The following is a 24,655-nucleotide window of genomic DNA, read 5'->3' as shown; positions in this document are numbered from 1 at the left end:
GAGAAATCATTGAGGGTGGTGAGGACGACCCTTGCGGCCAGAGGTCATTACTTGGCTGGGGAGTAATTGGGAACGCGTGCAAGGATGCACGAAAAATGGATGACCAACCTGGGTATGCAACAAAGTGCTTGCCTCTGTCCCACAGAGCAACCGACACTTCGTCTATGGCACAAAGGTCAAAGAAGTGCTAAATCCAGAGAATGTTCTGAAGGTGCGGGCATCAGACTTTGTGGAAAATCATCAAGAGAAACCATACTCAGTAGAAGATGAAAAGTTTCTTAATGTCATGGAAATTAGAATCAAGAAAACTTCTGATGGACACTATCAAATGTCGCTACCACTGAAGTCTAACGCTGCAACCCTGCCCAATAACCGTCAGCTTGCTGTAAAGAGATGGAACCGACTGTCAGCAAGGTTCAGGAGAAATGGAATGTTCCGTGACGACTACCAAGGGTTCATGGAAGATGTCATCTCAAACTGTGCAGAGAGAGTTTCCCTGGACCAACTTGATGTTGAGGAGGGAAGGGTGAACTATGTGCCACACACCGGAGTCTGTCACCCAAAAAAGCCAGACAAGATAAGAGTAGTGTTTGATTGCTCAGCGAAGTATGGTGGTGTCTCGCTGAATGACCATCTCCTTCAAGGTCCAGACACGACAAAGGTCTTCTCGATGTCTTATGCAGATTCGGGAAGGAGGAGGTGTCCTTCATGGTTGATGTGAAAGGTATGTTCCATCAGTTCTGTGTGGAAGAGAAGTTCTGTAACCTGCTGCGATTCTTGTGGTGGGAAAATGGTGACCCAGAGAAGCCAGTGGGTGACTACAGAATGAAAGTTCATTTGTTTGGAGCTGCAAGCTCACCAGGCTGCGCCAACTTTGGGCTGAAGAGGGCAGCAGATGACAGAGAAGATGAGTTCAGTACAGAGGCAGCGAACTTCATCCGAAATGACTTACATGTATATGTGGACGATGGATTGAAGTCACTACCCACCGTTGAGAAAGCAGCATCACTTATCAAGGCAAGCCAGAATCTGTGTGCAAACGCTGGGCTGATGCTGCACAAGATCATCTCCAGCAAACAAGAGCTCTAAGAGAAGTTCCCAGCAGAAGAGCGAGCCAGTGGTACCAGGTAGCTAGATCTGAAAGTTGACGCACTACCTATGGAAATAGCCCTGGGTGTTTCTTGTTGTGTTGAAAGTGATACCTTCCAGTTCCACATAGAGCTGAAGGATAGACTGTTCACAAGACGAGGCATACTTTCAACTGTGAGCTCAATCTATGACCCGAATGGCTATGTAGCTCCAGTAACCCTCAGAGGGAAGAGCCGTGACAAGCTAGACTGGCACAGTCCTGCACCAGATTTGCTGAGACCACAGTGGGAGAAATGGCATCTAGAGGTTCTCGTCTTAGAGAAGATCCAGATCAAACGATGCTTTAAGCCCACAGATTTTTGAGTCGTGTCAGCAGTAGAACTGCATCCCTTTTCTGATGCAAGCCAAGAGGGCTACGGTCAATATGTTCCTAACTGCAACTGGTAAACGGGAACAACAAGGCGCATTGTTCCTTTGTTGTGGGAAGAGCGAGAGTTGCCCCTCTGAAGCTCACCACTATACCCCGGCTGGAACTTGCAGCAGCAACAGTCTCAGCAACTGTGAGCGAATTCCTTCTACAAGAGCTGTGCTATGAGATGCTCAACGACTACTACTGAACAGATAGCGAGATTGTTCTAGGCTACATCAACAATAAGGCCAGACGGTTTCATGTCTATGTTGCTAACAGAGCGCAGCAGATCAGAAGTCTGACTAATCCAGAGAGATGGATGTATGTAGACACTAAAGAGAATCCTGCTGATGAGGCCTCATGTGGCCTGACTGCACAGGAGCTGTTAGATAAGTCCTGCTAGTTATCCGGTTCTGATTTCTTGCAGGATGGCTCCTTTCAACCTCAACCAGCAGTAGTTGCACCACTGAGTGTATCCGACCCAGATGTAAAGAGAGTATCATCCTTTCCTACCACAGCCGACGACAGTGTAAGTAATTTCTTTGAAGTGTGCAGACTTGACCATTTTTCACCTTGGAACAAAGCTTGCAGGGGAGTTGCCCTGTGTCTGAAACTGAAGACAAGGCTGAACATCAGGGCAGCAAGGAAACCTGATGACAAGAAGGCTTGTTCGACTTCTGCAAATTAAGAAATCACTGTGGCTGAGTTGCAGAGTGTTGAGAAAGAGATAATAAAAAGTGTTCAACGTGAACACCTCAGAGCTGAATTGAAGACATTGGAGTAGTCACAGATAGAAGGGCTGCAAAGGTGAGAAATGACAGCCTGAAGAAGACAAGTTGTATATTCTGACTAGATCCATTTCTGGATTTAGATGGCATTATCCGAGTTGGTGGCCATATTGCTAGATCCGATCTCCCAATTGAAGTGAAGCATCCAGTCATTCTCCCTTGTAAAGGACACATCACCGAGTTGTTGATTCGTCATTTTCACAGGAATGACACATAATGAGCTGCGCCAGAGAGGGTATTGGGTAATTGGTGGATCATCAGCAATATTCAACTACGTAGCAAAGTGTGTGACTCGCAGAAGACTGTGAGGTACCCTAGCTGTAGCATCAGAAGATGGCAGACCTCCCAGAAGACAGGCTACTACCATCTCCCCCATTCTCCTTCTGTGCTGTAGACTACTTTGGGCCGTTCCTCATTAAAGAATGGAGAAGTGAAGTCAAGTGATATGGTGTACTTTTCACGTGCATGTTCTCCCGAAGTGTTCACCTGGAAACAGCCAACTCTTTGAGCCCAAATTCTTTCATCAATGCACTAAGTCGGTTCCTGAGTAGGCGTGGCCCAGTAAGACAACTCCGTTGCGACCAAGGTACCAACTTGGGGGGGTGCAGAATGAGCTGAGAGAAGCCCTGAGAGAAGTGAGTTAAGAAGAGGTCCAGAAGTATCTTCTTCAGAATGGATGTGACTAGATTCCGTTCAAGATGAACACCTCTCACTCTAGCCGCGTGGGTTGCCTGAGAGAGGCAGATCAAGATGGTTTATAATGCTTTAGTACCCTTACTTTGACAAGCAGGTGGACAGCTTGATGAGGCCTTCCGGACCTTCATGACAGAAGTGGAATGCATCATGAACTCCAGACCTCTCACTTCCAGCAATCTCAGTTCGCCTGATGTTCCAGAGCCCTTGACACCAAACCACTTACTTACCATAAAGTCTAAGGTTGTGCTTCCACCCTCCAGGGAAGTTCCAGCATGCAGATTTGTCAAGTGGTGGAGGAGAGTGCAATACCTGGCTAATCAGTTTTGCCAAAGATGGCGGAAAGAGTTCTTTCTCGAGTTGCAGACTCGCCAGAAATGAGAACGACCTCAGCCAAACCTGGAAGTTGGAGATGTGGTCATCGTCAAGGAGAGTGAGTCTGAGACCCGTAATCAATGGCCTTTAGCAAGAGTGGTGGAGACCATCCCCAGTGCTGATGGCAGAGTTAGGAAAGTGAGACTAAAGATGGCCTATGCAGCGCTTGCTAAGCAGGGACAGTGCAAAAAACCTCCCACCCTACTTGATAGACCTATTCACAAGATAGCTCTGTTGCTTCTAGCATCAGCTGAACTCTGCGCTGCTGCAGCAGAGGACCAGTCCAAGGAGACCAGAGGATTCCCTAACAAGGAGCTTACACCAGATAGGAGGCCCACACCTGATGATTAACCCACACTGGAGATCAGTCCATGCGAGATGAGATGTTCACAAGTTAAATGAATGAATATTTGAACGGACATTTATGTGAAGACAATCCTGATGTGATTGATTTGGTTTAACTGCAAGGTGCAGTTAGGGGAGCCGTGTCACTGCAGCAGCCTGTGCAGTGAATATTTTACATTGTTTTTATTCTCATGTTAATCATCAACAACATGTAGATATAGGTATTGTAGGTATTTTTAACTCTTTAGAATCATGATTAAGACTTTAATTATTTCTTGAAGGAAGATATTGCAAACCTTTCTTTTTTAGTAAGTGAAAGAGCCTGTCAACCTCCTTCCTAGAGTCACTATGCGTAAGTGGCTGCGCTGATGCACACACTGTGAGTCTGACGTTGCATAGGCAGCCATCTTTTTTGCCATGCTGTCATCAAGACATTTTCACATTTGTAACTCGCCAAGTCAATCCAAGTAATCTTCAGTTTATTCATTCTTGTGGAACCCAAGAGACCCACATTTTGCTAAGAAGTATTTTCCTTTATATTTTTAGAGCACTTTGGATAAGACAGCTCAAATTATTTGTTCATATTTCCTCAGATTTCTTTGCATCTTTGAGAGAATAACCATTCAATGATCCCTGATTATACTTGTACACATGTATGTGACCAACAATGTGCTGTTCATGTTATGCCATACTATTTAAGCAGAAGTAGTTTTTTACTGAGTGCTAGAGATTCAGAAGATTTAATGACAGTTCTGGTTACTCAAGTTTTGAATTATTCAGATAACTTTGGTTTATTTCTTTGATTTGTTGACGCCGTGAGTCATGAAACTATAACAATCGTGACAGTTGCAAATTAGTGACTAGACTTCCTTTTGTGACTCAGCTTGCCAAATTTACTGTTACAATTTTCCATGTGCACGAATAGCAGTTTTCTTATTAGTGTTTTTCTGCTTCATTAAATCGTTTAGTCGTCCTAGTTATGTCTTGGGTTGCCACGCACTGGAGACTGTTGACAGTTATAAGTATCTTGGTGTGACTATATCTAAATGATCTGAGCTGGATGAAGCATGTTGACTTAACTGTGTCTAAAGCAACTAGAATGTCAGGCTTTGTCAATAGGTTGGTTATTTCTAGAGATCCACAAATCCAAATGAAAATGTTTTGTGTTCTTATTAGACCTATTATCGAATATGCTTGTCCGGTTTGGTTCCCTGGTCTGGTTTCTTTGCAGCATTCCATAGAAAGTGTTCAACGTCGTTTCACTTGATCTTGTGTAGGTTTACCCCGTAGACACATACCTGGATGTCACAGTCTATGGGAACTCTAGCAAGAAGATCACTTCACACAAAATTTTAATATTTACAATACATACATCTAAATTTATTCAAAACAATAATTATGCACAACTTGAAATTGCAGGGGAAATAACAAATACTCAAAATGCCCCTCTATGCAGAACTTGGCCCATGACCATAAAACGGCAAATTCATCAATCATACTAGATTTATCTTACAATTAAGTTTCCTGACCAATTCTTATTTTACACGGTCAAATTCCTTTATACGAATTACTCAATATTTGCAATACTCAATCATCAATTCACGTTATAAAACTGTCAGTTTCTTATACAACCTTTCTTCATATAAAACAGTTCTAGAATCCTTAATTTGCCGGTCAATTCTCAAGGCTCAATGTTAAAACATCTAACCACACAATCCATCCGCACTGTGGAGGATATATAGTAAATTAGCCAGATTTACTTCAAACTGCAATTCCTTACTTAATATCCAGACAAGTCGAACAATTTACACGTTTATAACCAAAATATCACAATACCACAAGTAATTTACCACAAGGGGGACACTTATACAGCAAAAATCAGTAAATTTCCCACGACGTGTGACTTTTAAACCGGTGCAACAAACCAAATAAATCAAATATATCCCGAACTTTCAATCATATTCACAAGATAAGGCCAAACACAAAGGGAATAAAAAAAAAATCAGAATGTTATACGATAAGAAATTATTTATGTAGGGGAGATTTGCAGTGGTGCTCGTCACAGTTACGGTAGTTCCACACCCATCGTCCAGATTGCCAGGGCTAGTTGAATCGCAAGAGCAGGACGACACTGTGGAGAGCCCCCTGTAGTTTCATCTACACAGGTTCAGGAACAGCCAGGCTTCACTCTGTCAATGGGATTCCCGGCAGCTAAAGACTCTCTCCAGGCTTCACAGATTAACTGGCTGCCTACAACATCAGGGATCCGCCGATCCATGTACTTCATACAAGGACCATGACTGCCGTTATTTCGCCAACATATACTTGTTCGAGCCACCCCCAAGACTTCACAGAGCCTCAATCATCTGTGCCAATAGCCAAGGGATGGCACAAGCTAACCAAAATGGCCAAGTCAGCATAAATCAGAATACCGTATTCCCTCTACCATAACATGTAGCAAATCTCACACCACACCCTGTTTAATCAATCCTTATACACATTCACACCCACATTCAGTGAGTGCCAAGGGCGCACTCATGCACGCCGCCCTGCATTCCAAAGCTGGGCTAGGGCTAACACAAAGGTGAACTAAGTTAATTAATACAAAACTACAATGGCCAACAGCAATCATGGTCCTGTCAGGGAAAGACTCATAAAAAATGTGGTTACTCTGATTCAGCTGTGACACTGGATTTCACATGAACAACTTAGATTATACTACTTGTCGCATCCAACTGGGTTTACCTCCCTTACTCAATTGGCTAAATATTGAAAGTCTTTCTGTAGTCAATACTAGGCATCTTGACCAGGTCAAGTTTCTTCACTTTTCCTCGCGAACACAAGCTTTTTATGACTCATTATTTGTTAGATTCCCAAGATTGGGGGACACTTTACCCATAGATGTCACAACAGAAATTGTTTTCAGTCTTAATTCTTTTATTTCAAAGTTAAGAGACCATTGGTTGTCTCCTGAGGCTAACACTGTTTGATGCCATAATATTGATCCTGTATTTTTACTGTATATTCCATTGTTTATTTATTTAGTGTTATTTTTGTGCATTTTTGTATTTTAAGTCATTTTTTATCCAGTGTTTGTCTTGTATTTGTTGACATTTTTATGGAGACCCTCTCGACAGTGATCGAGTTCGCTTTTAGGCTATCCATCAGGGGTGTCAGCAAATATTGATCCTCTATATTGATATGTATCGGTTTTTGTATTTTGTGTTGGTTTTTGTACCCTGAGAAATAATAAATGAAATGAAAAATTGCAGATTATTATCTCAATCTCAGTGAGCAAGCACACATCACCAGAGCAGTGTCAAGTGACCCAGAGTTTGTGTGTGATAGTCCACTAAATTGTGAATGAACAATCATTTGGGCCTCATAAGTTTGAGACATATTCTAGTCATGAGAGTTCAAAACTCCTCAAGGCACATGTGCGTCAGAGGCAGCCACAGCCACTACAGGTCATGACTTTTTTTAGCAGGCGCAATTGGTCTATCACCAAAGCTGCCAAAAGATAAAATCTGCACTGTGCCCGGTTTTGGAAAGGTAGGTCACATGTAGACAATCCTGCTATGTCACGTACAACGAATGCAGCTATATCAGAGCAGAGAGAAATTTAACACACTGTTTCAGTCATGCTATTTAGCGTCAACAAGTGTCCGCACTCATAAGTAGCATCAACAAAGTGTCAACAACTGAAAAATATCCTCTGAAGGTTTCAAAGTGGTTTTATCATATTTTATACTCTAATATGTTCCACTGTGTAAGAAAAACAGGGAATTTTATTCCAGATTCACGCAGGAAAATGAAACCTTTTGCGATGTAAGGGCCGCCATCTTTAAGTTTTAGACATAAACCTCCGAAAATTGCCATGTTTAATTTAAAACCCTTGTAATGTTTGAAAGTGTATATCTGAATTGAAAAACATACGTCTAGGAACTATGAACATTGGTCACTTTCATCAAAAAGATGAAGGGTTGAATTTAAATTGAACTGTTTCACTAGTTTAGTCTCTCCTATAAGAGAGACTAAACCTATCAAACTGCATCAGTTTACAATTTCCATCCGTTGCCCAGAAGTCAGACACAAATTCTAAGTACATCTGTAAACACAGGGTCGTCAAAGGCCAATCACACTTTATTGAGAACAGTGTTACAAGAATTTTTTCAGAAATTACACTTCTACCAGAGATGAAAAACGTGAAAGAATTGCAATTCCTTCAAATGTCTCTAAAAATCCAAATTTCAGCAAATGCCCTGCAGTGGAGCCCTCAATCACAAGTACCTAGTCAAACACTTCTACTGAGTACTTTTTTCTCCCTGGATTATTTGTCAACTGGAATCGCTGTTTGCTGTGGCTCAGGAGCTTCACTTGCCCATAGAAATTCTGTGAGTACAATTTGCAAGGACGTAAATTCCAAGGGGGATGGGGGTCAATATTCCCCCCCCCCCGACCTAAAGGGGGCTACTGAATTATTCCCTCCTGTAAACTTTTTCCAAGAAGAAAAAATGTTAAGGTGAAATCTGAAAAATTTTCAGACTTATCAACAACCAAGATATATTCAATAACACTGTAGAAGGAAAACAAATTTGAAAAAAAATCCTTAAATATGCTGTTATATTGTAAGGTTTAAGGGTGTAAGTATACATTAAAGATGTACATCTGTATTAGGAACAGCACCCCCTCCCCTCTCCAAATTTCCATGGCCCCCACCCCCCCAGCAAAATTTACTCCACAGTAGAAACAAGTATTGTTCCAAAGACCATATGATTCAATTTACATGTATATATAGAAAATATTTCATGATCATCTCTGTGCTGCTCATCTGATAAGAAAAGCCGGTCCTTGTACACTGTACATGAACATACATATATTTATGAGGAATGAGTTTTGGTCCAGTGTTGCAGCAGGATATCCTACAATCTGCCATTTGCCCTCTGTATGTGAGACTACTATGGTATCACAGTTTGATAAGGCTTTTGGTTGGTTAACTGGAAAAGAAAAACTGTAGGCTGGCCAACAGCACTGTACTTGTTGAAATAACCCCTGCCACAGTAAATCAATGTAAATAAACCAATGTAAAACTGCAATCACTTTTAACCACTTGCTGCCGGGTGGATTTTTCTTGAGCAAAACAAGATGCCCGGTCCTTTTCAAGACTTTCTGTTTTCAAAATTCTTCAAAAATTCATCATTTCATTTAATGGCCGTTTATACCAAAATGAAGGACTCTTTGGGCACTACTCAAAAGCTGACAGGTAAAATTCATTGACTCCTGAATATTTCAGCCAGGCCTGCAGCCTTGGAAAAAGAGCCCAGATTGTGCGGTGTTACGTAAGATTCTTTTGTTCCCGAAACCGGCCAGTGCACTGCTGACCTCTTTTCAATAGGGGCCAGATTAGCATGCAGCGGTGCTATGTGGCTCATCGCTGCAGTGGTGGAGAGGTTTTGTCCCCGGTGGTAATCCGCTCTCTCTAAATGCCTCGAACCTTGGTATACTGTTACAAAACAAGGCTGGATTATCTCCACTATTGATAGCAAAAAAATGTCAGTAATGCCCAGCAGCTCAGTCTTTTGTGCTGAGCACGGTCTTTTGTTATGAGGCCCAAATCTTTTGTCCCAGTTCCGGGCACCCCAGCTCTGCATATAAAGCCTATGTACTCGAAAATGGGTCACCCAGCAGGGAGTGGTTAAGGTGATGTGCTGATTCCTCATTGTTTGAGTTGTTCTTTTTCTTTCTTTTCTCTTGCAGGGTGGCAATTCTGTATGAGTGTTTCTCTAGATGGCCCACTGAGCAAATCTGAAACTTGGTAAAGTATCAACCCAAGTGGCGTAACTATGAGAAGGCAGTGGAATTAAGTCCACCCCCCTCGCCATGCCACCCATTTCAAAATGTACACTGCCTATGTGCAAGCCCCACTGGCAAATTGTGTTCCCTTTGGGTGCCCCCTCAGATGTTTGCCCCTAGTTACTCTGCTAATCAACCCTAATCTGAAGATGTATACATGTATTATATATGTTGCAATAACTTTATCATTATTAGGAATCATGTGTCAAGAAATTTGGTTCATGTTTGAACTTAGGGCAGTGAAATACTGCTATAAAGAACGCAGCTATCCAAACATTTGGATATCCCAAACACCCCCCTTGGCTCCTGAATTTATTGTGCACTTTTAATACTGAACATTAAATTTGTTTAAATAAAAGAAACATGTTTAGAACTGATGATAACAACTCAAAGTTGAGAAAAATCGCACTCATGATGCAACAACAGCCAACATATGGCACTTTGTGTATCGCATGTGCCTCCTAGTGCTACTGTATTAGAATGGTTCCCAGTGCAGCCCACTTATCAATAGCGTCATTTTTACCAACAGGAACCAGTGTTTCAGTTACAGGTACATGTTGCATAGGGTTGTTAAACAATGACTGAATAGAAACTTGATTTCAGTTCATGAGTCTACTTTCAGTGAGGACTAGTGTAAAGGTGCTACATAAAAGGAGATGACAATACATTTCATACAATTAAATGTTTTATATATTTAAATTTCTTTTCTGTGTGTACATGTAAGTGTTGACTCAAATTCCTCATTCCAAAACATTATGTGGGGCAGGCTGCCACACATTTGAATAGACCAAAGTTTGGAACCAGTGTGTGCATCTGACTGAAACCTGCTTTACCAAAAAAAACCCTATACCAAACATTTGTATGGATCCCATCAAGCTTGGTGTTCCACTGAACATGTAATTGCATAGAGTACGAAAGTGAATATGTCACACGCACAATTATGTGTGTAAAAGGCATTAGCACAAGAACCAGCGTGTGAACCAACACACATGTACTCCATTCATTTGCACAACACTTCCTGGTTCAACATGACGTCACACTTAAATGCTCTATCCTGGAGGAGTTGTTTTGTTGAATGCCCAAATTATCCCTTTATGTTTACTTCCAGAGTTACCAGAGGGTCAAAGTTAGGGTAATGCTTAGTTTGTCTAGTTTGGTGACAGACAAGCTCCAATTCTGGTCTAAAAATACTTCGGATTTTGACTTTCTATCTTAATGCAACATCATGCTTGTATTTTGTGAACTGCTGGACCTTACATTGGGCAATATTTTTGACACCCACGAAAAAAAGTTGCTAATCTTAATCATGTTTAACCACTTCATGCCGGGGCATTTTTCAATGTTGATGATGCTGGTCCGGCATGACTATCATTTTTTCCGTTTTCAAATCCTTCAAAAATTCATCATTTCATTTAATGGTTGTTTATAGCCGCACGAAGTAATCTTTAGGCACTACTCTAAGTTGAAAGATGACCTTCATTGACGCCCAAGTATTTCAGCCAGGCCTGCAGCCTTGTAAACTGAGCCCAGATTGCGTGGTGTTATATAAATTTCTTTTGTTCACGAACCTGGCTCAGTGCACTGCTGACCTCTTTTCGATAGGGGCCAGATTAGCGTGCAGCGGAGCTGTGTGGCTCATCGCTGCGGTGGTGGAGCGCTTTTGTCCCCGGTGGTAATCCGCTCGCTCTCAATGCCCCAAAACCTGGTATATGATTTCAACACAAGGCTGGATTATCCCCACTTTTGAGAGTGAAAAATGTCGGTAATGCCCAGCAGCCTGGTCTTTTGTTCGCAGTACGGTCTTTTGTTACAGGGCACTCTTTCCTTTGTCCGAGTTCGGCGACCCCAGCCACGCATATAAACCATACGTCTCTGATTCCGGAGTCTTTGGCAGGAAGTGGTTAAAACCCCACAAAACCTCTGGTTGTAGTCTCAACACCTCCAAACATTTCTCATTTTCTAACAAAACGCTACAAACATTTTCGCATAACAATCTTTGCTAACTGAGACAAATCTTTCACATTTCATTATGAATGTACCATGGAATAGCTTGTCAAACTAATGTTGTGATACCAGACAAAATAAGTTTTTAAAAAGTTGATAGCATTAATGACACAGCACTCAGGATGATAAATTGCGATTGAGAATCCCCAGAAATCACCAAGCAACATGTGTCCATGAAGACGGATTTTAAAAAAGCCTTCTGGATTGTTTTTATTTTAATTCTTTTTAAAGAAGAATGACTACCAGACCTTTTACAGCCTCAAGCTCCACCACTGTTGGCATGTCATCAATACTGTATCACTCATGCTCTAGTGAGGGTGCCATTGCTGGAGATGAATTCCTCTAAAACATGAAGAACGCTCTGTGTGTCCTGTGATGTAACAGTGTTCTCATCCTTCCAGATGTGGCGGAGAAGGACGCCACCGTTTCCACAATCCCTTAGGAATGCAAAGGCTCTGTGTACAAAAAACATTCAACCTGATAACATTACATTTGGGTTAACCTCATTAAGAAACCTGACAATACTTCATAGCATCAGGGAAAAAAATGCATGGATCCTACGACAGCCAATTTTCTTGGTGGGGGAGGGGCTGAGAGACAATGATAATGTTTGGTGATCAATGTTTATATCAAGAGTCTTTACATTTACTCCCTCCACAGGGGGGCGATACAAACATATATGACAGGGCCATATTATTACTAATAGTATGTCCTTCCACTAAATGTCTACACACAGTCATCCAGTCCCAGGTCATTCCCCATCCCCTACTCATTGATCCAGATTTACGCCACTGCAATCCAGGGACCCTGAAGCTGAAAACAGAGACAAAGCTGCAATTTGACAGAGTCCTCAATAACCCTGAATTCTTTTGGAATTGCGCTCTGGCCAAAGTTCTTGATTGATTTGGTCAAAATTCAGAACAGTTGACCCGCATTTATACAGCATGTTGCACCAGTTTTGTAGCAAAACACAGAATATGCCATTGGTTTACTGCGCCATTTTTGATTCTTGCTAATATTGGGAGATTCCCAGCCAAAAAAAAGTGTTTGGGGTTTGATTAATACAGTGACTTGTTATACATCCTGTTTGAATAATGCATTTTCATTGGCCTAGAACAATCACTTGACCAGTGACAAAAATGAATATTACCATCATATTTCTAAATATTACATCATGAAATCATAAGACTGGTCCCCACACCACAGTCTAAATGATAAAGCAGGAAGCGCTAACCAGGGTACTGGTAATAACTGGTACCTGTGATTTTACCCACATACAGTTCATAATAGTAAACTCTAATTGGAGCAGTGAACTGGTACATAAAATCAGCAGTTGCAGTGTTGCAGATTTTTGTCAACAGCTGAAATTCATTTGAAGTTCATTTGTGTGTATAAGTTCCTTAGTAAAGCAAGCTCTACACAGAGTGCTTCAGGGTCCCTTGGGTGTTGCAGCATCATATCCCACATCACAGTAATCACTGATTGTTAAATGTTCTGTCCTTGGAACCTGGCTGGAAACCTTGCTCGAAGCCCAACTGAATGCAATTGCATACGATGTGAAAGCGAGAAGCCTGCAAAGCATAACAAAATCCAACAGATCAATTATCCCTAAGACCCAACAGACTGGGAGTTAGAAGTTGCCAGTCACCACAGGATGGCACTGTTCAACGGTAAGTTCCCATTGTGTCAACATTTGCCATTCACTCTGCTGCTGTTGATTGTCCAGTACAACAAGGTCCCAGAGACCATGTCACCTTTTCTTTTCTGCTGTGTTTCATGGGATCAGGTCTTAAGCTCCAGTACGACTCACCTGTAGAGGGCATAGTGGTCAGATTCTGCCTGCCTCACAAGGCGCTTGAGGGTGTTCAAGTCTTGGATAGTGCGTAGCTTAAAGTCCTCAATGATCTGTCTAAGACTGGCTGGATTCTCCCTGCTGCTGGCAAGCAGAAGCCGTGACCACTCTTCACAAAATGGACTGCTCTCTGTAAAAACCACCAAAGCACCAGTTCTGACTGAATAAAGTTTCCTGCACTTCACAAAGCTATAACAAAAATATTTGGTTCAGGTCTGCCAGTTATCAAATGAATGCTTAGGGACTAGGACTGTCTCATGATGAGCAGAACTAGTTGGAGAAATTTCAGCACTAAAGGAGACTCATTCTTCAGCCAAGGAACAGCCGTACACGCAATGCATGAAGTCATTGTTGTTTTTTCATATTGCTACATCCACCCACCTAATGCATGCAATGGAGCCAGCAGGGAGCCAGCCATGGACATGTTCCAACAAACACTGCAGGCAAGTACTACATGACAGTGGTTTAGTTTTCAGAGCTGCAGAACCATATCCTTTCTATATGGTTTGTCTAAGTACTTTTTGAGCCCATGGGTCAAAACTCCACAGCAGCAGCGATGTAGAACGTGTACACTGCAGGTGTAATGTATGTTAAGCGCATACCTGCCAACTCGCCATGGAATAGTGTTTTTTTTTTCAGAAGTCACTGCAGCTAGTGTATTGAGTCATGGCAGTAATAGCCAGTTGTGGCTGCTGTTGAGGTCAAGACCTGGAAATATCTTTATTTTGCATTTTTTACACACACAATTTTAATGGAACTACAAATTTTAGAAGATTCACCACAGGAAAATATTCCAGAATTTAACTAACAAGACTGCAATATTCAACATGAGAAAAGGGAATGATTTGCAACACGGAAAGGACATAAATTATGAGATTGGTATTTGCACAGCCAAATTTCATGGCATGATGTATTGAAGTCCTATCTGTCCTCTCAATTTTGGGGGGGGGGATTAGAAAGTGAATACCCATCAACTTTTCCACTTTAATTATAAGAATTCCAGTTACTCTTTCATAAATGAGTTCACAGTATCCCTCATCACACAAATTTTTACCAGCATTCTGGAATTGCTGTGTTTCCCCATCAAACACCAGCTGCACAGGACGCAATGAGTTGTTCACTGATCTTCCCTCGATTTGATATGACACACCAGCTCTTGAGTCCAAATCAATGAGCGTTGGCTCTGATGAATTGGTGCCTTGTGAGTTAGAATCACTGTCACTCATGTGTTGAAGGAGGTCTGATAAACTACACACTTGCACAAATCTAAGCAAACCAAGACAAGTGGGTTGAACAGGTAATCAACTTAAGTTTGTTCAGAGGCAGGAGCTGGAAACATACCCAACATTATTTTCTTAGTGACGAAGACTTCCTACCCTATTGGTCTCAGTGTTAAACTTGACATCAGTGAAGGCCACAAAAGTTTTAAATGAGGAGTTCCAAAGCAAATACAAAATAAGAACGGATGTGCCTCACAACATGTTAGAAATGAAATCCCAATCAGAAACAGTCAGGCATTTGGCCGTAAATGAGGATATAAACACAAGTTCCTGCAGTGAATGGTCCAATGTCTCCAAAAGTAATCTGTGTGCTTACTTCATAACATCAGATACCACCTCCTCATCTCCACCAATGAAATTGATTTTGTCATCGAGTAATGCCTGGAAAGAAATGAAAAATACAAACAGGAAGTTTCCTTTATACCATCTTCATAAACCTGCCCAGCAAGAAAAGGCACGTGGGCCATCAGCTTTATACTGATGTCAATTTGCTGCATTGGCAGCTGCCAGTAGGACACTACCAGCCCACTTAAAGCCTTCGACCTCAATTTGCACGTTGACCCTGATTGCTTAAAGCTCATTTTCATTATGCAATTTTTCATGCTCAACTCAAGGGTTTTTCTGTTTTCATCCTTTTGTGGAAAATGACATCAATAATCAACAACACAATAAATGAAAAGACTTGCCACATAGTTAAAAAGATTTATTAAACAGATCAACCATAATTACAATCTATAGAAAAGCAATGCACATGTATGTGAGGACGTGGAGGACTGAAGGTTGACCACTGGTTCTCTGCTGGAAACCCAATGGTCAGCTGTTACTTTGCTAGTAGTGGTCTATCAGCCAAAAATGCCAATGAGTGGACCGCCGAACCTTGCTAGCTGGTTGACTACAATGACAAGTGTATGCTGTGTACTCTCCGCATCAAAAGTCAATCACGAGCTAATACCGAAGTCCAGCCACATGTAATACACGACAATGTCATTAACAAATGCCTTTTTTAAGGTTCATCCAAATTGCTTGAGACCAGATGACTTGTGAGGAATTGTCAGGTTTCATCAGGACTTGCCATAAACAACAACATGGATAATAAGATCTTACTGTGTGTATAAGTAAGGAGAGATCCTCTTGGAATCTGTCTGTACATCGGCATGCATATGCTGCAGCTTGATGGTACCATCTCGCCAGGTAGCTCTGAATTTGTGTTAACTCCTTGGCCTTCCCATGAGAGAAAAAATACTGGAGTTTCATTCAACAACCTACTGAACCCAACAAAATCCAACAGCATATAGTGTGAGGTTAATGGACAGTAACTATTAAATTAAACAAATTGTTCATTCACTGAAAGAAACAGAATGTTTTGACAATAAAGTATGAGGATATACATGTATACTCCAGCAGCAAACTGTACAGTCACTGAATGAAATAGAAGTCAGCAACAGCTTTAATTTTCACAGCATTGCAACAGAATTGAACGCAAGTAAAACACACAGTTACTGAATTCAAGAAAATTTAACAGCAACGTGTACTCACTGATTTCCACAACTTAAAGGTACTGTGAATGACAATTCAAAATGAGGAAAATGTCTTGCATCAGCTGAAGTTAAAAGGATGCCTCTCCATGAAACTGGTTTTGCGAGGTAAATCCTATAAAAATTCCCTCTTTAACATTATTTAGAGCCTGTACTACTTCAACATTATGTTTTAGCATTTTGATAAATTTACTTTTTTCCTCATGAAATTGTTCTTGTACATTTTTATCTATTAACTGCTCTCATTTTTTAATTTTTCGATAGTAATTTCACACTTCACTTTGAGTAAAAAATGGAACAAATACCCATTTTTTATTTTGTTTGTTCTCCTTATTTTCAATTTTTGTTATTTACATGTATTATCATTCTATTTTATATTTTATTTCACATATTGTCTTTGCTATTGGTATTTATAAATTAGCTTTATAATGAGCTTCTCAGAACTTCTCTGACGATTTGCTATCACTTTTTTTCTGATGATTTTTTTAAATTTTCAATTGCCATTGACATTTAATTTTTATCACAAATATCCACTGTTTGGTAATGATCTGTGAACAGAGGACATTCATTTACCTGGAAGAAACTTACCGATCAATATTTCTTATGTGGAATTCCATTGTTATATATTTTCAAATGAAATAATACCATCAAGTAGTAGGGGATCAATTTGATACATCCATGTATAAAATGTCAAGATAAGTGACCATCATCTGAGTGATCAATAGCATGTTCCCCAATCCCTACAATCAAAGGAATAGCATAAAGTTACTATTTTAGTCTAGGCTTTCTTAGTTGTGACCCTATCATACATGCATGATTGTCATTTGGACAGATATATGGTGCCTCGTGGAGACCCAGGAGAATGGGTTGAATAGGTCTCCACAAGGAATTTCTAAACTGATATTTGGAAATAGCTCAAAAAGGAGACATTTTTAATGCACTAAACTGTGTTGCAAATTGAAGTGTTTTATATAAGGAGCATTTGGTCGAAACTTCAGCCCAGGAGAGTGGTTCAAGTTCAAATGGGAGCATTTTGAAAACATGAGTGTGTCATCAGTACATGAACAAAGCCATGTCTCAACAGAGATTAATTCCAGTATATGTGGGTTGAAGGGCAATAAAGGAAATGTGTGTAATCCTTCAGGGCTGACTGCATGTTTCTTTTACAAAACTGTGCATGTTGATGAAATAAACAAAGGTTGTGCACCCAGGCAAAGGATTAACAATAAGACATATAATAGCTCGAAGGATAAGAGCAAAATTAAGGCCAGTGGTAAAGTTTGCACAGAAAGCCAGCATTGGACAACAGATTTAATTCATGTAATAGCTCAAAGTATAAGGACAAATGGATTTTCTGTTCTCAGTGTTGTATTCCAGTCCATGACAAGTCAATAACAAGTCATTCAGTCTGGAACCAATTCACAAGCTATTCAAATGAGCTGTGGCAAGTTCACCCTCATGCCTAAGATCTTAGACTGGCTTTGTGAAGGGACTTGTGATGGACTGGAATACAACACTGCTGTTCCCATGTTTTCAGGATAGCAGCTATAGGGAGGAAGTGCATGTAGTTCAAGTCAGAGAATAGACTTACAACTGTACATTCATGCATGAATGGGCTTGGCTTCACCTCATCCAGGTTTGTACAAATCTACAGTCTTTGGTCCATTCTCTTTGACAATTTTATAGCTCATTGTCAGCTTTCTGCAAATTTGATTGATTGCTCAAGAGTTCAAGAACTACATGAAGTGAAGTTTTCAAATAAACTGCGTTTGTTCTCCAAATATGCCGTCAGCTTTAATCTTACCTCTGAATCTAATACAGCAAGAAGGCCTTCGCTGTAGGCATCTAGCTCAGGTCTAAACGTGTTCTCAATCAAGGAAATTTCACTTGTACATGTACCCTTATTTGGTTTGTTTCCATGCTTACCACATCAAGGGTGTACTGGACAGAAAACATGACTAACAAATTTTGTAGTTATACCATCATGAAATGACTAGAGGTGGCACTATGTCACAAGTACATACATATGTACATGTTTGTGCACAGCTTTAAACCAACAACTGCATGAACTAATTTCTAATGGAAAGTCCCTGACTCATGATAGCAATGCCATTCTAGTGCCTGTCATACTGAGTCTACCCTATGTGTCATTCTGGGGCATTAACCAAACAGGAAGACAGACATGAGTTGCTGTTGGGCACAAGATGATTCCACATGAGCTAGCAAATAGCACATACCAAATGCATAAATCACCACATCAGCTGTTACAGCTGGCATCCAGTCAGTGAGCCAATACACCCTGACATGCAAACAAGACAGGCTGTTGGATGTTCACTTCAATGCGTACCTCCCACTCACATAAAGACCATGTAGTCCCATAAGAACTGGTTGGCCATGTACATGTATGTAAGCCCAACTATATGCATGCAAACCTGCACATGCATATAGTGTATTCCACCATGGGGTTTTGTTGTTTTGCAAAAACAAGCCATCACTTATTTGGAGCAAATATTATGGTGTGATTGAAGTGTACTTTAGCTTTACAATGACAGCGAAAGATAGATCTATCAAGCATTTAGACACCCAGAATTAGTATTACCATACTGTAGCTTGACCGTATTTCAAAGAGCTACAAAGCAGAGAGTATTTAGCAAATTACTCACCTTAAGCCTATCTATTATCTACTGAGAACCAGTCACAAGAAACATGCAAGATATGGTGTATTTTTTGTTATTTTGTTTGGTAACTTGTCTTCAGTAAGCAATTTGTTTTCTTCTTCTTAGTGTACTTATGGCAGATCTCTGAAACTGGAGCATGATATATGTACGTGTATAAAGGTATAGATCTGTCTACACTAAAGTAGACCATTGTGTGATTCTGGGCACACTCTGAAATACAAGGTCAGAGGTTTTTCTCTGAAAGATTTATATACATATAGAATAGCTGTTGAAATAATCATGTTTCACTTTTGTCATGCTACGGACAGATACTATGACAAGCATTATTGCTGAACTAATTCTTCATAGAAGTCCTGTTCACAGTAACTCCAACAAATAGCGAAACTTTGAGTTTGGGCATACATGTGTATTTCTCATACAGTGTATGTAATATTTTAGTCCACATATTTAAACATGCAAATTTTTCCCCATGATTCTGTCAAAAGGTCTCCCCAAAATAAGCTGAACATTCTAAAGACAAAATCCTTTATCACTAAGAAAACTATATCACTACAGTTGTACAGATTTAAAGTTCATTTCTTGAACTAGTCTCAACAACATTTAAGGGAGAACTGCGTTTGTTAAGACTTGGAACTTTGCAGCCATGGTAGTGTATGATTTAGGGAAAGTTTGCGATAGCAGCATGTGACCATAACTTTTTGGAGGATGTACGCTTCTGAAAAAATAGTAACAAATAAACATGACAGTATAAAGGTCAAACCTCAACAACAAATTAGTAGAACACGTAAAGGATATAGCTCTAGAGCAGCACTAGTCCCAATTAGAAAGCAGATTACATATTCAATGGATGTGTAGAATACACTAGGTGGTTCATCAGGGTCCAAGTCAGTATCTGGAATGGTCTGCTGCCTCAGGAGGTAGTAGTAACAGGAGAGAACTTCATTACTGTCAAACAGAGACATTACATGTACATGTAGGTTCTGCTCTTCACTGATGTCATTTTAATTGTTAGTATTGTATATTCAGTACCTGTGCAAACAAAATCATCCGTCATGAGATTTATTTCTTGCTGCTGAAATGTACAGTACAGTAAGACACTTGAAACGCAATTTTTGTTGTACCACAGCAGTCCACAACTAAGAAGTAAGAAATGCAGTCTTACCCAACATCAACGGTGTTGACATTCCCACTGCCTCCATACACTGTTCCTCGTGATAATCTCTTAAAGATAAACTCTCGTAGTTCAGTTTCCTGTTCAGCCACTAGGTCAGTAGCAATGACGGACAAACTGTAGCAGATATGTATTAACAAAGGGGAACGTTATCATAGAAGTTCCACTTTGAGAAATATTTCCAAATTTCACCACAGGCCCACTCCTTAAATATACCCACATCAATGAAAAAAATGAAATAACTTCTGATACATTTTAAACACAAACCTGTCACTAATAGTCAACCACATATACATGTATGTGCATTTACAAGGTACTTGTACACTGTGATTATTCAAATCATCTGTTCCAGTTGACATGGTAGAATCCTCACATTGTTAATGCATGAACAAAAATTGTTTACATTCACAATACAGCTTGGTTTCCATATTGAAGTAAGGAACACAGAGAGCAATGCAATCAAGACGTTAACTGCAACGCGGACATATGGAAACATGACAAACGGAGGTGTTGCTGACAATGCAGACAAATTCAAACCAGCCCGTGAACGATCAGCAAAGTTGAGCCAGGATCAACTTGCCGACTGTCTGAGTCGAGTAGCCGTGGTATCTCCATACAAACATGCATACTGGCATGACTGGCATGCAACCATGTCTCTCTCCCTTAGTTCCACGAATTTTGCCCATTTTTCTTCTTATTGCTTAAATATTACTCCCCAGTGATCAACTGAATAGCTGACCATCAATGTCATGCATGAAACCGGAGTACAGGTTTGGCATCATGAGGCAGTGCAGTCCATCTAAAAGCACATTTTTCACAGACTTTCGGATGCCATTTTGTTTCAATTTTTGGGTGGAATGGCGTCATGCACTGCCTCTTCCGTTCATGTCTGCGTCTTCACGTCTTGCGGACCATCTGCATTACAAACGACCATATGGAAACCAGGCTTAACTCAACCTTGCTATTTTGTATAAACAGGAATAGACCGTAAGGACTGCTGTCTCTTTCTCAGCTGAAGAACTTGTTACCTAAAATCTCGATTTGAAGTTGCTTCCCGCTGAAGAAAATTTGCAACTGTGGAATCGTTCTTGTCAACATCTGGACCAAGGTCTTGAATACTGGGCCTGTGTAATGGATGAGTCAATTCTCAGAGTTACCTTAAACATACATGTATGTTGAGACAGTACACATACACACCAATGGAGAATGTTACCCTTCAAACCATGGGGTTCATCCACAAATCCCATCAAATTAAACCCAGAGGTACCCATATCTCTGGCCATGCCCTTGCTGTATGGTTTGGCACAGCTACCCCTAGAACCATGCTATGGGGCTCAACCATTCCACTTCTCCTAGCTTGAGATGGCAGAATTACATGTGGGACACCTCTGCCCATTTCAAGGTATAGTCCTTGTGCAAGTTGTCAAGAAGAATTTCCACATATGGACTTGGTGTGTGCGTGCCACGTTGCACGCAGACTCTTGACTAATAGGAAAAGATTAAACTGTCTTGTATCCAGGTGCCAGAGAGCTTTTTATGCAGCAGGCATTATCAAATTTTTGCGTGCATTATCAATTGTTAATACACAGTCACGTTACGCGTTGTTGAAAAGGGAAACTGTCTAAGGTATTTACAAATAAAAATAAATATACAATATTGTAATGATGTAATTTTCATTAAATGAAACATTAACAGATGTTGGTAAATGGGGAATAAATCGAGGATTACACTGTGGGGATGATGATTGTGGCAAGAGCGATACTTCATACATGAAGGTCAGCAGCACAGTTGCAGAGGCAGTGTGCCATGCGTGTGCAGCAATTAGCGATCACACCCAAGTTGTGCTGTTGATCGGCCTTTCAGTTTTAACTGGTAACCACACTGCACATTACAGGCAAGACTGAATTTTGTAATCGGCAGTGACAAGTTATATTTTAGAGCAGCAGACAGATAGCTAGACTTTGTCGACTTTTAAAGAAATCGCCAGGTGATTTGGCCTAATTCCATACAGATTTTGTGGGAGAAAGGAACTTGTTTGATGCTATTTTATTTGTCTCACACCAAGCAGCTGGAACTTCTATGTAGTATTCAGAGTCCCCTGTAATTATTAGTGTCTTCCGATATTTTGTCAACATTTCTCACATCTTTGTAAATGGTCTTAAAATTCACAGGCATGTTTTGGGGGTCGAAGTTTATGGTCATGCTGGAGCTCTGTCGGGCACCCCTGAAAATGTGCCCTTTAAAAAAGTCCCAAAATCTGAAAGATGATGTGGATTTTTCATTTCGAAGTTAAGGCCTAAGAGATCATGGTTAATCGCCTTCACTGACTCTCATATCCCAACAGTTTTGTTAACAAAAAAATACTTATTTCTGCCAGCGCGTTTTGAAAAGTTCTTCGGCCCTCAAAAATGCTTTTAGTTTAATTTTGGCAATTGGGCAAACTCAACAAATATTTATATTTGTTGAGTTTGCCCAATTGCCAAAATTAAGTCTTTAAATCGCTAGCGACAGAAATTTGCAAATACTTCCCTGCAGTAGAGCCTACAGGCACATGCAGGTACATCATATACGCCTACTATCACCAACCCATGCTACAGCCTCGCCCACAATGCTGTGTATGCTTGGGACTGAGAATCACATTGCGCATGCTTCAAGTGCGTGTATGCAACTCAGATTCTTGTATGCAGGATAGTTGCATGCATACACTGTATGAACTGAAGAACAGCTGAATACAGTCTACAATATTGACAAAAATTAATGTTATTTCTGAGTTTATTTTGTTGTTTTTGTTTTTGTGGTGATGAGTCGAATTTCTCAACCCGACGGCTGGTTAGACAAGGATCTTGTACATGTGTAGGATTTGCAGATGTGAACTGGCTTCTTTATAAGGTGTTGAAAATATTAATCTAAAAATTTGTCACCCTTTTTCAGCCCCTTCATATCCTTGACTCCCTCCGTAACGTAGCCTAGTACAGTCAGTTAAGTCCAACTGGGCTAATGACTTGGAGTTCTGCAAGTACTCGAAGCAGCCTACTAGAAACCCAACTCCCACCAACCCCACTGGGTGGTGTAAAGTTAGTTACTTATTCCTTATTTGACATTCAATGTTTAACAAGTACCTGTTTGATATTCACCATTTAATAAGGAACCATTTCATATTCGGCAATTGCTCAGGCTGCACATCCCTAGAAATGATGGAGTGGAAAAGTGGCAAAAACAAACTGTAGATCCCCTGCGTATGACGTCATGTTAAAGTACTCCCAGAACTGTGGGGTCCAACGTCTGCTTTTGCATAGGCTTTACATGAAGTTTAACAGGGCATGGACAGGGATTTTATGGTTGTTGTGTACCCATAGAAATGCTGCACTGCATTCCCCCGAGAGTTCTTTGTAAGGTAGCTTACACAAATTTGTACTTTGTACCAAAAAAAGGGCCAAAAGCATGCTGATTTTAAAAAATAAGTGCAAATATTTCCTGATCAGCATCCAACAGTCATGCGGCTCACATGTGTACTTGTGAAGACAAGTCATGACCAAATAGTCTACTACGGCTGCAAGTGATATGCAAGATATGGTAACCGGCTACAGCTGCTGTCCGTACGTGTGTGTGTAATTCTTAGCCGCGACTGGACTGAATTGTTGACATGGCAATGGCTGCAGCACGCTGAGGGTCACATTGACCAATCACAGTGCTCCTCATTTATGCCAAATGGCAAGAATGACAAGCAACAGCCATTGGGTCTGAGTGCACATGAGCGCACCATTGCATTGTGAACAATGTCTGTGAAGCAAGTGCCATCTCACACATGGCTTGCGGCGATCTTCAGCGCAACGCACATGACTCGGATGCTGATTAGGAAATATTTGCACCTTTTATTGAAACTTGGCACGGGTTTGGCCCATTTTTTTCTTGGTATAAAGTACGAAGGTATGTGAGCTACCTTACATAGAACTCTTGGGGGAATGGAGCAGCATTTCTATGGGTACACAACAATAGAATCCCTGTTCATGCTCTGTTAACCGACATGTAGCCTGCGACAAAAAAGGCTTGTTTTCTGGGGGATTCCTCAGTTCGTGGGAGTGGGGCACCCCTGCGCCCCTGATGTCAGACCACACAGTTCTGGAGGCAGGCCCTAACGTTAAAAGGACATTTCTTTCTTCCTCTAGGATAGGCTAAACTAGGATAGTAAACCTTTTGTGTACTCATTGTAATTAAATTAAAATTACAAAGAACAGCCTCTGACTCCGCCTTCACGCAAGGGGTCTTCAATACGTAGCGTTACATGGTATACTTTGGTGTCGGAAATACACATCCGATAACATGGCATGCCTGCAGCAAAGCGAACCAATGGCGAGATCAACCACCGCGAACATCGCAGTTCCCAAACATGGACACGATGTATATGAACTTATTCCATAAAACTCACCGATTGGCGTGGTAAGTGTATAGAGCAAAATAATTTATGGGTTGAACATTATGTTCATCATCGAAACACACATCAGCCTTCCCTTCGCTGTCACCTGCCAACTCCACGTCTGAGGCGGCTGCCATTTTGTTAAGTTGTGACGTATGAGTTCTTTAAA

At 40.8% G+C, this 24,655-nt stretch overlaps 2 protein-coding genes across 2 annotated transcripts in view; both read right to left on the bottom strand.

The window, feature by feature from the left end:
- LOC110978621 (manganese-dependent ADP-ribose/CDP-alcohol diphosphatase-like) overlaps positions 1-11,918 on the bottom strand; it is a 24,151-nt gene extending 12,233 nt beyond the window's left edge. Inside the window, exon 1 of the mRNA XM_087138728.1 lies at positions 11,805-11,918. Coding sequence (XP_086994854.1) covers positions 11,805-11,838 — 34 coding nt within the window. The 5' untranslated portion in view covers positions 11,839-11,918. The remainder of the gene's footprint in view (positions 1-11,804) is intronic.
- Positions 7,825-24,655, bottom strand: c17orf75 (chromosome 17 open reading frame 75). The gene is made up of 10 exons (XM_022233661.2): positions 24,499-24,655; positions 21,101-21,196; positions 20,064-20,189; positions 19,697-19,846; positions 18,028-18,085; positions 15,793-15,909; positions 15,005-15,069; positions 14,463-14,674; positions 13,367-13,538; positions 7,825-12,011 (listed from the first exon to the last, which is right to left on the bottom strand). Exons 1-10 carry the CDS (start codon positions 24,621-24,623, stop codon positions 11,858-11,860), a joined length of 1,275 nt encoding a protein of 424 aa, XP_022089353.2. The 5' UTR covers positions 24,624-24,655; the 3' UTR covers positions 7,825-11,857.

This window comes from Acanthaster planci, linkage group LG07, assembly GCF_054643075.1.
Source record: "Acanthaster planci isolate LZ-2023a linkage group LG07, COTS_SCS, whole genome shotgun sequence".
NCBI classification, from domain to species: domain Eukaryota; kingdom Metazoa; phylum Echinodermata; class Asteroidea; order Valvatida; family Acanthasteridae; genus Acanthaster; species Acanthaster planci.
This window is presented reverse-complemented; position numbering and strand designations above follow the sequence as displayed.